Below are 12,715 nucleotides of genomic sequence, written 5' to 3'. Positions count from 1 at the left end.
CACTCAAACCACTGTGGCAATATTGACCATATAACTAAATCGTAATTTGATTTCTCCTCCCTACTTCTCTTTCTTTCCTTCAAGCATCTCATTAGGTTCCACTTACCATCTCCATTAAAATCTTCATCGACTATCACTCTCCTAAAACCTACTCCAAGATTCAAACCAAAATATTCTGCTGCCTTTCTTACTTCAGTTCCTGCACTTGCACTGATTTCTCCTAATCTTTTGTCATTTGGATCTTCCTCCCAGATTCCTTAGCCCTTTCTTCTCTTAATTTGTCATCCTCAAGCCTTCCCCATACATTTTTCTATATAAACTCACAACTCGTACTCACGGCCAACCAGCCTTCAAACTTAACCAATTCACCTGGCCTCTCTCCCACAAATAAGGCCTTATCTGACCACTTAATTCTGTATTTCACCATGCATAATACACAACTCAAAGAACAAAGAACAAAAAAAAGCACAGGAATAACCCGTTTGAGCCTCCAAGTCTGTGCCGATCATGATGCCTGAACTGAGCTAAAAAAAAACCTTCTGCCTTTATTCTGTCTGTATCTCTCTATTGTTCCAGTCTGGCCAGAAAAATAAAAGAGCAAGCTAGTATTTAAATGGGAAGCAGATTCAAAGTGTGTCAGCGCAGAAAGATCTGGGTGTCCTTTCGTACAAATCACAGAAAGTGAGTATGCAAGTGCAGCATATAATAAGAAAGGTAAATGGAAACTTGGCATTTATTGCAAAAAGGACTGGATTTTAAAAGTAAAGTGTTGTTACAATTGTTTAAGGAATTGGTGAGACCACACCTGGAGCACTATGTCCAGTTTTGGTCTTCTTACTTGTGGAAGGATATGGTGGCACTGGGGGCTACTCAGAGGAGATTCACCAAATTGATTCCAGAAGTGAAAGGGCGATCGTAAGAGGAGCTTGGTCTTGTAGCTGCTGGGTGGACTTCAGAAAAATGAGAGGGGATCTGACTGACATCTATAAAATGTTAACAGGGCTTGATAAGGTGAACGTTGAACAGATGTTCCCCTTTGTGGGACAGTCTAGGACAAGAGGCCATAGATATAGAGTGAGAGGAGATAGATTCAAAACTGAGATGAGGAGAAACTACTTTTCTCAAAGGGTTGTGAAGCTATGTACCTCTCTGCCCCAAAGTGGAGGCAGAATCAATTAATGTATTAAAAAAAGATAGATGTTTCTGATGAAAAGTGGGATAAAGAGCTATGGGGAGCAGGCAGGGAAGCGAGTTGAGACTAAGATAAGATCAGCCATGATCATGTTAGATGGCAACGTGGGCTCGATGGGCTGAATTGCCTACTCCTAATTCTTATGTTCTCCTCCATTCATCCTTTAAAAAACTCTCATGTAGCACTTTCTAAATGACAACCATCTAGCCTTTAATCCTTCATTTACTATAATATTTCTGTAGTTGTCCAGCTGCTCAACAATTTTCTCACCTCCATCTTGAATGCATGAGAGCAACTATTTGAACCTATTCACGCTACACTGCTGACCACTCACCATTTCCTGCTGGCTAACAGACATTGGAAATGATTTCCTTTCCTCAAATATCGACTCTCTCACTTTCAAAACCAGTTCTCTGATCATCCAGCTGTGACTTCTTTTTGCTCAACATAGTTACCCCTGGAATCTGCCAAGCGTCTGTCCCTGGCCCCTTTCTCTTCAGAACAAACAGATTACTTTATTCACCACCATGAGTCAACTTCTGTGCTTTGTCACCCAACCATTACAATGATCTCTTAGCTGGCATTCTATTCTCCACCCTCCGTAAATTTAAACTCGTCAAGAATTGCTGCGCACATCCAATCACACACTGCGTTGCATTCAAGCCTTTCCTTTTGTTTTTTGACTCTTCATTCCCCAAAGATTCAAATTTAAAACACTGATCTTGATGTCTGAATTGTTTCACGGCATTGTCCTATCCCTGTTAACTCATTCAGCCGGAAAACTTTCTTCCGAATACTCTGCTCCTCTGACTCTGGCATTTTGATATTCTCATCCTCACCTCACCACCATAATCATATGCCTGCAACCATCCAGATCCATGCTGTGGAATTCCCTCCCTAAAATGTTCCACCTCTCCAACTCCATGTCCTTTCTTAAACCCCGTGGCTGTGATCACTATATCTCAACTTTCATTTTTGCTTTGGGATGGATCACTTTGTGGGAAAGTAAGTTGTTGCTGCACACACATTTAAAGAAATCTAAATTTTTCATTTGTAATACAATATATCAGTTAATCTACCTCACAAACAATAATTTTGACAGCTTTGGGAAATGGTTTCTCAGAAAGGGAGATGAAACAAATAAAAAAAATTGAAGCTTTTGCTATAGTTATGAATATGTGATGAGGACTGCCAACAGAAGTTTACATTATAACCTTCACAAAGGAGCTTCTTATATAACTGGTTGGAATAAAGGCAGAAGTCTTTATGAAAAAGTTGAACAGTTCAGGGATTAAACTTCAAAGAATATTCAATAAAAATCGAGCACTGCTCTCTGTTGAAAAATTAATGTTTATAGACAGCATTTGCAGTCTAACAGACTTTCACATTTTGAAATGGTTGCAAAATATCTTCTTAACTTCCACTGTATTATCAAATTTTTGGGACAACCTTGATTCTTGCAGAATCACATACCTGTAAGGTTGATTGGCTGGAAGTAGGTCTGAGGATACTGGTCAGCAGCACTGAGTGGCATTGCACTTGGGTCCATTTTACCAGCATTAGCAGCTATATCTCCTGAAGCAGAAAAAGATAATTCAAACAGGCATCAACATGCTGCCCTTCTTTAAAATTTTCAGTTGGTTTTGGTGTATTTGTTATAATGCGTAATTTAACCCACCAAGTATTTCCATTAATTGAATTGCACTACATTTTCAAAGTCAAAACCCAACAATTTATTTATAAGAACTAATGCAAGATGAAACATGTTTTTAAATGAACATTTGTTTTAAAATTTCAAACTGTGCTGTTCAACTTTGATGGTCTTCCTTTTTTGACTAAACACAATTAACATCCAGTAGTTTAACAGTTTATTACCAATGTACACAGTGAAGCTGTATTAATGATGTCCTATACATTTGATTTTTTTTGAGAAATATAATACAGCATGTTTATTTATTCAGTGAATGCAAATCTTTAAGTCAAGTAATAGCCCCCTCCTTTGCTGAGTTTAAAGTGTTTAGTCCACCATTTAGTCTGTATTTTGCAGATTTCAATGAGATCACTTCTCATTCTTTGAAACTCCAGAGAATTCAGGCCCAGTTTGCCCAATCCCCTCATATGACAATCCTGTCATCCCCAGAACAAGTCTGAAAAACCTTTGCCGCATTCCCTCTATGGGAATATCCTCTTTGAGGTAAGGGAACCAAAACTGCACAGATGCATTCTAGCCAGGCTACTATATAATTCAAGCGAGAGTTCACTACTCCTGAACTCAAATCCTCTTCTGATAAAGGCCAACATTCCATTAGCCTTCCTAATAGCTTTCCGCACCTGCATGCTAGCCTTCAGCAACTTACGAACAAGGAAACCCAGATTCCTTTGTACACTTGAACTGATATTTCTGATCAAAGTTGCAATTTTGTTAAACATGAGGTTGTTTTCGTTAGAAAGAAGGTGGCTAAGAGGAGACCTTATTGAAACGTACAAGATGATTAGAGGTTTAGATAGGGTGGACAGTGATAGCCTTTTTCCTCAGATGGAGAAAGCTAGCACGAGGGGACATAGCTTTAAGTTAAGGGGTGGTAGTTATAGGACGGATGTCAGAGGTAGGTTCTTTACCCAGAGGGTGGTAAGGGTATGGAATGCCCTGCCTGCTGCAGTTGTAGATGCGCCAAGTTTGGGGGCGTTTAAGAGGTCCGTGGACAGGTTTATGGATGGAAAGGGAATGGTTTAGGTTAGAGGGTCATTGCTTTTTTCTTCATTGGTCGGCGCAACATCGAGGGCCGAAGGGCCTGTTCTGCGCTGTAACATCCTATGTTCTATGAAGGAATCTTAATCTGGACATAAGTTCACACATGAGTTACACTATCGATTGGAATTTAGTAACATCCAAATGTTTGTTTTAAGCTGAGACTGTAGGAGGAGAAGAGGAAGCTTTGACAAAAAGGATTTGAGCATTGAAGAAAGGGCAATTTGGAAATAAAAGTGATTTTGAATAATGGAACTGAGATAAAGCAGTTTTATTTTAGAGTAAAACCATTTGGTTTCTTTGAGCGAGTTCAAGAGCTCGGAATTTAGCTGCTTTGGACTGAATTAATAAATCTGGCCTCAAGCCAAATGGATTTTGAGTTTTTCTTGTTTCTTTTGAATAGGTGGAACTTGCAATCACAGTACAACAAGCAACTGGAATATCTTTACAAGTCAAGGAACTTTATCACAATATTGTCATAATTGGGATTGCAGGCTTGGCATTTTTAAAAAAAAGAGTTGGCATTAACTCATTCAGATTTGTTGCTATTTCTTATCTTTCAAGACTTAGGGCTGAATTATCCCATATTTCCCACAGCAGATTTGGTGACAGAGAATCTAATGGGAACCAAAATGTTGAAAATTTGCTTGAGTGAAATCACCTTCAATTCTCCGACTCGTGGATCAGTCTTCCCGTTGGCTGGTGGCATGAACACCATTTATATTCATTTGCTTCCCATGAATGCTCATTAAAACACCTGCCTGCTGGCATCATGCCAGGCTTTCCAATCTTGCATCATGCTGGTGTGAAATTACGCTAGTCTAAAACCCAATTATTAAAAAGTGGCACGCACAAGGTCGTCCTCAGTTCACAAGTGATTCTCCAACATGATGAAGACAAGGTGGAAGGAAGGCTGTGCAAGGAGGGGGGAAAGGCAAGGGATCACAAATACAAGCAGAGGGGCAAGGCAGTGGATGAAGAAGACAAACAATGGAAGGCAAAGGGAAAGGAAGCAGGACCTGGTAATAAAAAGTTTGCAAATAAAGGGGTCGAAAGAATACTACATTGTTTACTGGAAGGGCATGTACAAAGAACCATATGCAGTGGCTAGAGATCTAAGTGGGGAATGGGTGCCTTGCAGGTTGAGGGCTTGGGTGCAGGGTGGTTGACTTAAGGAACAGACTTCTTCTTGAGGCTGCCAGCCCTTTTCCTGAGTTGCTGGACTGGTGTTTAAATATAGCGCCAGGACCTTCAAATCAGCTAGCTGACGGCGGCAGACAAATCAGCTGCCAGCCCACCAGGTGGATCAGAGGGGAACTCGCCTCTGCAAAATTAATAAGATTACCAGTGCAGGATGTGGCACGGGATCCCGTCGTTCTGACCAACAGCCAAGTCACTGCTGGAGTTGACCACCACTAACTCAAAAATGGAGAATCCCACACTTAAGTCTGTGTAAATTAGCTGTAGTCTAATATCCCTACAGCTGTGGACAATTTTGTCTCTGAGAAGTTGATTTTGAAATCAATAAGTCTGGACATCATTGTTTTTGAAATTTAAATTGATATGAATCCCTGCACTGAAATGGAAAGGGAATAAATCCTTTGACTTTAAAAGGATCAATTGAATTTTTAATTTTAAAGGAAAAGTTAACAAAATAAAGTCTACGTGAAAAGAAATAAATTGAAAATTTTGGGGGTGATTTTACCATCGTGCTGCGCCCATTTTCGGGCATGATGCAGTGGTAAAGTCAGGCGTAAAGTGCTTAGCACGATTGGCACCGGTTTTTGTTACACAGCAAGATTATTTGAATTTGGGGCAGGTTCTATGGAAGCAATATATTGTAACAATATGAGTATGATTTGGTGGGTTTCCTTGTAAAATGTTATCCAAGGTAAAGATCAAGCAAACATCTGCTGTTTTAATTTTATGTGTTTGTAAATTAATAGCTTGGGAATTAACAGTGTCTCTGTAAATGAATCAGGGATGTTGTTGTGCAAAGTGATTTGCAGTGTAGTTGCAATGAATAATAATGAAGTTTTATCATCGGTGGTTGTCAGGGGTTAAGGAATTTTTAGGAAATGTTTTTGTTAAAGGAGTTTGTGTTGGGTAATAAAATGGTTAGGAAAATAATAGGGAATATATACAAAATGTCTACAAGTAAAGGAAGAACTGGGGGATGAGGAATAGAGCTTAGGGCTTTAGAATAGATATGGAGGTGCAGGTGTTGGACTGGGTAAACACAGTCAGAAGTCTAACAACACCAGGTTAAAGTCCAACAGGTTTATTTGGTAGCAAACGCCACTAGCTTTCGGAGCACTGCTCCTTCATCAGGTGAGTGGGAGATCTTTTCACAAACAGGACATATAAAGGCACAAACTCAATTTGTGAATAACAATTGAAATGCGAGTCTTTATAGCTAATCAAGTCTTAAAGATACAGACAACGTAAGTTGAGACAGCATTAAGCACAAGTTAAAGAGATGTGTATTGTCTCCACACAGGACAGTTAGTGAGATTTTGCAAATCCAGGCAAGTCATGGGGATTACAGATAGTTTGATAGTATGAGCAGGTGATCAAGAAGGCGAATGGTATGCTGGCCTTTATAGCGAGGGGGATAGAATATAAAAGCAGAGAGGTCTTGCTGCAACTGTACAGGGTACTGGTGAGGCCGCAGCTGGAGTACTGTGTGCCGTTTTGGTCGCCGCACTTGCGCAAGGATATTTTGGCCTTGGAGGGAGTGCAGAGGAGGTTCACTAGACTGATACCGGAGATGGAGGGAGACTAAATAGACTGGGTCTGTACTCTTTGGAGTTTAGAAGGATGAGGGAAGATCTTATAGAGATGTATAAGATAATGAAAGGGATGGATAGGGTAGAGGTAGAGAGATTCTTCCCACTTAGAAAGGAAAGCAGGACTAGAGGGCACAGCCTCAAGAAAAGGCGGGGGGGGGGGGCAGGCGGGCAGTTTAGATCGGAGTTGAGGAGGAACTTCTTCACTCAAAGGGTGGTGAATCTCTGGAATTCTCTGCCCGTTGAAGTGGTGGAGGCTACCTCGCTAAATATATTTAAGTCGCGGGTAGATAGGTTTTTGATAGACAAGGGAATTAAGGGTTATGGGGAGAAAGCGGGAAAGTGGAACTGATCCACTTCAGATCAGCCATGATCTTATTGAATGGCGGGGCAGGCTCGAAGGGCTAGATGGCCTACTCCTGCTCCTATTTCTTATATTCTTATGTACTTATGTGACATGAACCCAAGATCTCTATTGAGGCCGTCCTCATGTGTGCGGAACTTGGCTATCAGTCTTTGCTCAGCGATTCTGCGCTGTTGTGTGTCGCATTTCAATCATTATTCTGTAAATTGTGTTTGTGCCTTTATATGCCCTGTTTGTGAAAAGAACTCCCGCTCACCTGATGAAGAGGCAGTGCTCCAAAAGCTAGTGGTGTTTGCTTATCAAATAAACCTGTTGGACTTTAACCTGATGTTGTAAGACTTCTTATTGCTTTAGAATAGGCCAGAGTGAGATTGCAAACAATTTTTTGGAAAGAGGTTATTACTCCAAAATAGGATGTTCATGGTGGTCCAGCAGGATCCCTGGGTGCCTTCATTGGTGCAGCATTCCTGGGCGGGCTCCCTGGATAAGTATTACGGCCAGAGGCCAAAAGAGGGGACTGCAGTAGTGTAGATTGCAAGTTTGAAATCACTACCTGGTCTATATCAGTTTAAGATTAATTGGGAAAGCCAGAATAATATGGTTACAGAAGCTCTCTGTAGATGGCCTACTCCAGTTGTTCATTGGGTTAGCCAGAATAATATGATCATACTTGGGGGCAGAAAAACTTGGCTATTTTAACCATTGATTTTTTGAGACAGATATTCCCCTGCATATTCTTGAATAAATATTTCTTTGTCTCTGGACTGGTGCCTGGAAATCCTCATAACAAGATGTGATGTGCTGCAGTAGTCCATCAATATCGTAATCTCCTTATTAAAGAAAGATATCTCCCAGAGAGCCAAAGGATTGGCATAACAGACACCATCAGCATAGATGAACTCGTGGCTTGTGGTTATTGGCAAGTCATTTGTATATATGTTGAAGTGGATCAGGGCTAATTCTGAGCCCTGGGTGGTCCTTGCACTGAGGCTTACTTGCATCACATTTCTCAGAATATACACAGAAACAGATCATTTTATGCCAGTGTTTATGGGTGCTATTCGGATTGGCGGTTGGTGACTAGTGGAGTGCCCCAGGGGTCAGTGCTGGGGCCTCAGCTATTTACAATTTATATAGATGATCTGGAGGAGGGAACCAAGTGTATGGTGTCGAAATTTGCTGATGACACCAAGATTGGTGGAACGGCAAATTGCGCGGAGGGTGTGGAGAGTCTACAGAAGGATCTAGATAGGCTGGGCGAATGGGCCAGGAACTGGCAAATGGAATTTAATGTTGGCAAGTGCGAAGTGGTCCACTTTGGTAGGAATAATGGTAGGAAGGATTATTACTTACGTGGCGAAAAACTGCAGCAGGCGACGGTGCAGAGGGACCTCGGGGTCCTTGTGCATGAGTCACAAAAACCCAGCTTTCAGGTGCAGCAGGTGGTCAGGAAGGCGAATGGGATGCTGGCCTTCATAGCGAGGGGGATTGAATATAAAAGTAGGGAGGTCTTGTTGCGGCTAAGTAGGGCATTGGTGAGGCCGCAGCTGGAGTACTGTGTGCAGTTTTGGCCGCCGCACTTATGCAAGGATATTTTGGCCTTGGAGGGAGTGCAGAGGAGGTTTACTAGGCTGATGCCGGAGTTGAGGGGGTTGAGCTATGAAGAGAGGCTGAATAAATTAGGCTTGTACTCGTTAGAGTTTAGAAGAATGAGGGGAGATCTCATTGAGACGTATAAGATGATGAATGGGATGGATAGGATAGAGGTGGAGAGACTCTTCCCGCTCAGAAAGGACAGTAGGACTAGGGGGCACAGCCTCAAGATAAAGGGGGGGCGGTTTAGAACAGAATTGAGGAAGAACTTCTTCACTCAAAGGGTGGTGAATCTCTGGAATTCTCTGCCCGTTGAAGTGGTGGAGGCTGCCTCACTAAATATTTTTAAGACGCAGGTTGATGGGTTTTTGATAAGAGAGGGGAATAAGGGTTATGGGGAGAGGGCGGGAATGTGGAACTGAGCCACGACAGATCAGCCATGATCTTATTGAATGGCGGGGCAGGCTCGAAGGGCTGGATGGCCTACTCCTGCTCCTATTTCTTATGTTCTTACTTGGCCTCTTCATATCTTTCCAATCTAAATCAATTATTTTAACCATCCTTCTCCTTCGTATGATTATTCAGCTTCCCCTGAAATGTATTCCCTGTAATAGCATACTTAACATTCTCATCACTTCTTAGGTGAAGTGATGGCTTCCAAATTCCTTATATTTATTGTTGACGAGCTTGTATCAATGGCCCCTAATTCTGCTCTTCTTCAAAAGAAGAAGCATTCTCACTGTCTCTATTCTATCAAAACCTTTCATAGCTTTAAGAATCTTTAGTAGGTCACCCCTAAGCTGTCCTCCCTCTCTCCCCCACCACTACCCCGCAAGGGAAAAGCAGTCTATCCTGTCAGTTTCTTATGAACTGTCAATCGTTTGCTGATATGTATGTCCATGAGTTTCTGCTATCATCCAACTAAATCTTTTCTGCACCCTCTCCAGTGCCTCTATGTCGTTTTTATAATAAAATGGCAAACAGAACTGCACACAGTACTCCAAGTATGGTCTAATCAAGGTTCAATATAAGTTTCATATAACTTCCTTAACTTTCAATTTAATTCCTCTTTAAAGTCTTGTGCATGGTTTGCTTTTTTTTATCATGTTACTACTAACATGTGGGGCAACTTTTGGTACATCAGTAGCCCTTTTCATCCTTTACCCCATCTTGTATCTTCCAAGTAATAGGTGACCTTCTTATGATTCCTACCAAAATGTACCATCTCACATTTATCTTTGTTGAACTTAGCTTGCCAATTACGTGCTAATTCTGCAACTTTATTATGTCTTCTTATAATTTATTGAAGCCCTCTTCTGTATTGTGAACAGCAGTGGTCTGAGCACAGATCCTTGTGGAACACATCCTCCCTCCTTGTCACTATGAATTACCCTTTCCTCCAATTTGCTGCTTTCTGTTTTAAAGTCAATTGGCAAGCTATTCTGTCACTTGTCCCCTGACTCCACATCTCTTACCTTATTCATCAGTCTACTGTGGGGCACCTTATTGAATGCTTTCTGCAAATCCAGATAAATTATCTCTACTGCACTATCATTGTCTACTCTCTGTTGTCTTCTCAAAAAATTTAATAAAGCTGATCAAGCAAGATTTTCTTTGTGAAATCCACGCTGACTATTCATTATTGTAGGTTTTGGTTCTAGATGAGGGGCAATGAATCTGACAGTGACTATGAGGACATTTTACATGGAGATTGCATGAATAATTTACCAGTACAACTCCTTTAACTAATCAGTGTATTGGCAGGCCATAAGATGAAAGACTGAGTCTCAAAGGCCAGAAGGCAAAGCTCAATTGTTGGTTTCCATTGAGACACCTGATCTTGCTCAGGCCAGTGGTGATATTGGAATTGGTCCAGAACACAGGAGAAAAATGCATTAATGAAAATTATTTCTCAAAGGATGAGAGTTACATATGAACATCACTCTCAATTCCACCTTGTGGAATGAGCCCTGCTGAAAAATGCTAATTTATAGACATGACTAAAGGGCTGAAATAAGTATGACTGTTATATGTATAGACTCATAGAACTCTAAGTGCAGAAGGAGGCCATTTGGCCCATTGAGCCTGCACCAACTGTCTGAAAGAGCATCTTATTCTGATCCACCTCCTGTACCATTTCCCTAAACTCTTGCATTTACCCTGCTAATCCCCGAACCTACATATCTTTGAACACTAAAGGGAAATATAGCATGGCCAATCCACTTATCTTGTACGTCTTTGGGCTATGAGAGGAAACTGGGGAACCTAGTCGAAACTCATGCAGACATGGGGAAAACGTGCAAACTCCCACAGTCAGCCAAGGCCAGAATAGAACAAGAGTCCCTGCCACTGTGAGGCAGCAGTGGTAACCAATGTGCTAACTTGCCATCCTCTGCTACCATTTATTACTGCAGGTTAGATTCAAACATTCAAATAGCCATCATGGCTATCATTCTATTGGATTTGCTATTCTGTCGGCAGGAATAAGAACATAAGAACATAAGAAATAGGAGCAGGAGTAGGCCATCTGGCCCTTCGAGCCTGCCCCGCCATTCAATAAGATCATGGCTGATCTGTCGTGGCTCAGTTCCACTTTCCCGCCCTCTCCCCATAACCCTTAATCCCCTCTCCTATCAAGAACCCATCAACCCGCTTCTTAAAAATATTTAGCGAGGCAGCCTCCACCACTTCAACGGGCAGAGAATTCCAGAGATTCACCACCCTTTGAGTGAAGAAGTTCCTCCTCAACTCCGTTCTGAACCGCCCCCCCTTTATCTTGAGGCTGTGCCCCCTAGTCCTACTGTCTTTTTTGAGCGGGAAGAGTCTTTCCACCTCTATCCTATCCATCCCATTCATCATCTTATACGTCTCAATGAGATCTCCCCTCATTCTTCTAAACTCTAACGAGTACAAGCCTAGTTTATTCAGCCTCTCCTCATAGCTCAACCCCCTCAACTCCGGTATCAGCCTAGTAAACCTCCTCTGCACTCCCTCCAGGGCCAAAATATCCTTGCGCAGGTGCGGCGCCCAAAACTGCACACAGTACTCCAGCTTCAACATAATTGAAATTTTATGTCAAATGAGTTAAACTCGTCATGATTTCATTGTATAAAACAGATTCTTACTAATATAGCATACGTAAATGATACATGTCAAATACACCATATAATTTTTTTCAAATAGAGTTGCAGCTTAAAAGAGATCAGCAATTTCTTTAAAAATACCTTGAAAAACTGCCTTATTTGACAATCCTAAAGCAGGTACACTAGCGCCTTCAGGAATTTCATCATTTTCCTGCAATAAAAATATAAAAATAAAAATCAGTAAGCTTATATGGAGTGTGCATCCACATCACAAAACAAAAACTGAAAGATGATATTTAATGGAGTTTAAAATTCTCCATCTCTGTGGCATTTCCATTATTTATGCACAGCGCACTGTTGTATGGCAAAACGTTTTCAAATCATGCCTCACAGGATCATCAGCTGGTACTCCGGAGGAATTTTATAATTGCCTTCCCATCATGCAAATACATCTAGAGGAGCAAATAATCCTCACAAACAGGGGTGCAGCAGTCACAGCAGACAGGTATAAACCCTGGCAGATCCTTTCCAAACAATGCACTGGAAGAATAATCAGGGTAATGTAGAGAAGAAAAAAGTCAGAAACCAGAAAAAGCACCACAAAAGAGGTTTCAAAAATCTGTACACTGTCCAAGGCGAGAATTCCGGAGGCCACTAAATTCCCATTGCCACAAAATAAGCCAATCTGAACCCAAATGCTGAAGATTGTTGGAGGTGAAGGAAAGTGTTAAATTAAAAGCGGAGGAATTTAGAGTAGCTAAGAGTAGTGGGCGAGAAGAGGATTGGGAGAGGTTTAAATGTCAACAAAGATTGACAAAGAAGTTGACAAAGAAGGGTAGGAGAAACTATGAAGCTGGGCTAGCGCTTAATATAAAAAAGGATAGCAAGAGTTTTTATAAATATATAAAAAGGAAGAGGCTGGCTAGGGTGAATGTTGGTCTTTTA

At 41.3% G+C, this 12,715-nt stretch overlaps 1 protein-coding gene across 1 annotated transcript in view; it reads right to left on the bottom strand.

The window, feature by feature from the left end:
- elp2 (elongator acetyltransferase complex subunit 2) overlaps window positions 1-12,715 on the bottom strand; it is a 146,531-nt gene that overhangs the window by 56,581 nt on the left and 77,235 nt on the right. Inside the window, exons 14-15 of the mRNA XM_080208010.1 lie at window positions 11,912-11,981; window positions 2,666-2,767 (exon numbers count right to left, since the gene is read on the bottom strand). Of these exons, the coding sequence (XP_080064136.1) occupies window positions 2,666-2,767; window positions 11,912-11,981 (172 nt within the window). The remainder of the gene's footprint in view (window positions 1-2,665; window positions 2,768-11,911; window positions 11,982-12,715) is intronic.

Source organism: Carcharhinus amblyrhynchos, chromosome 2, assembly GCF_965287045.1.
Source record: "Carcharhinus amblyrhynchos chromosome 2, sCarAmb.v2.hapA, whole genome shotgun sequence".
Lineage (NCBI taxonomy): Eukaryota > Metazoa > Chordata > Chondrichthyes > Carcharhiniformes > Carcharhinidae > Carcharhinus > Carcharhinus amblyrhynchos.
Note: the sequence above shows the minus strand (reverse complement) of the source record. Positions and strands in the feature narration are given on the sequence as shown.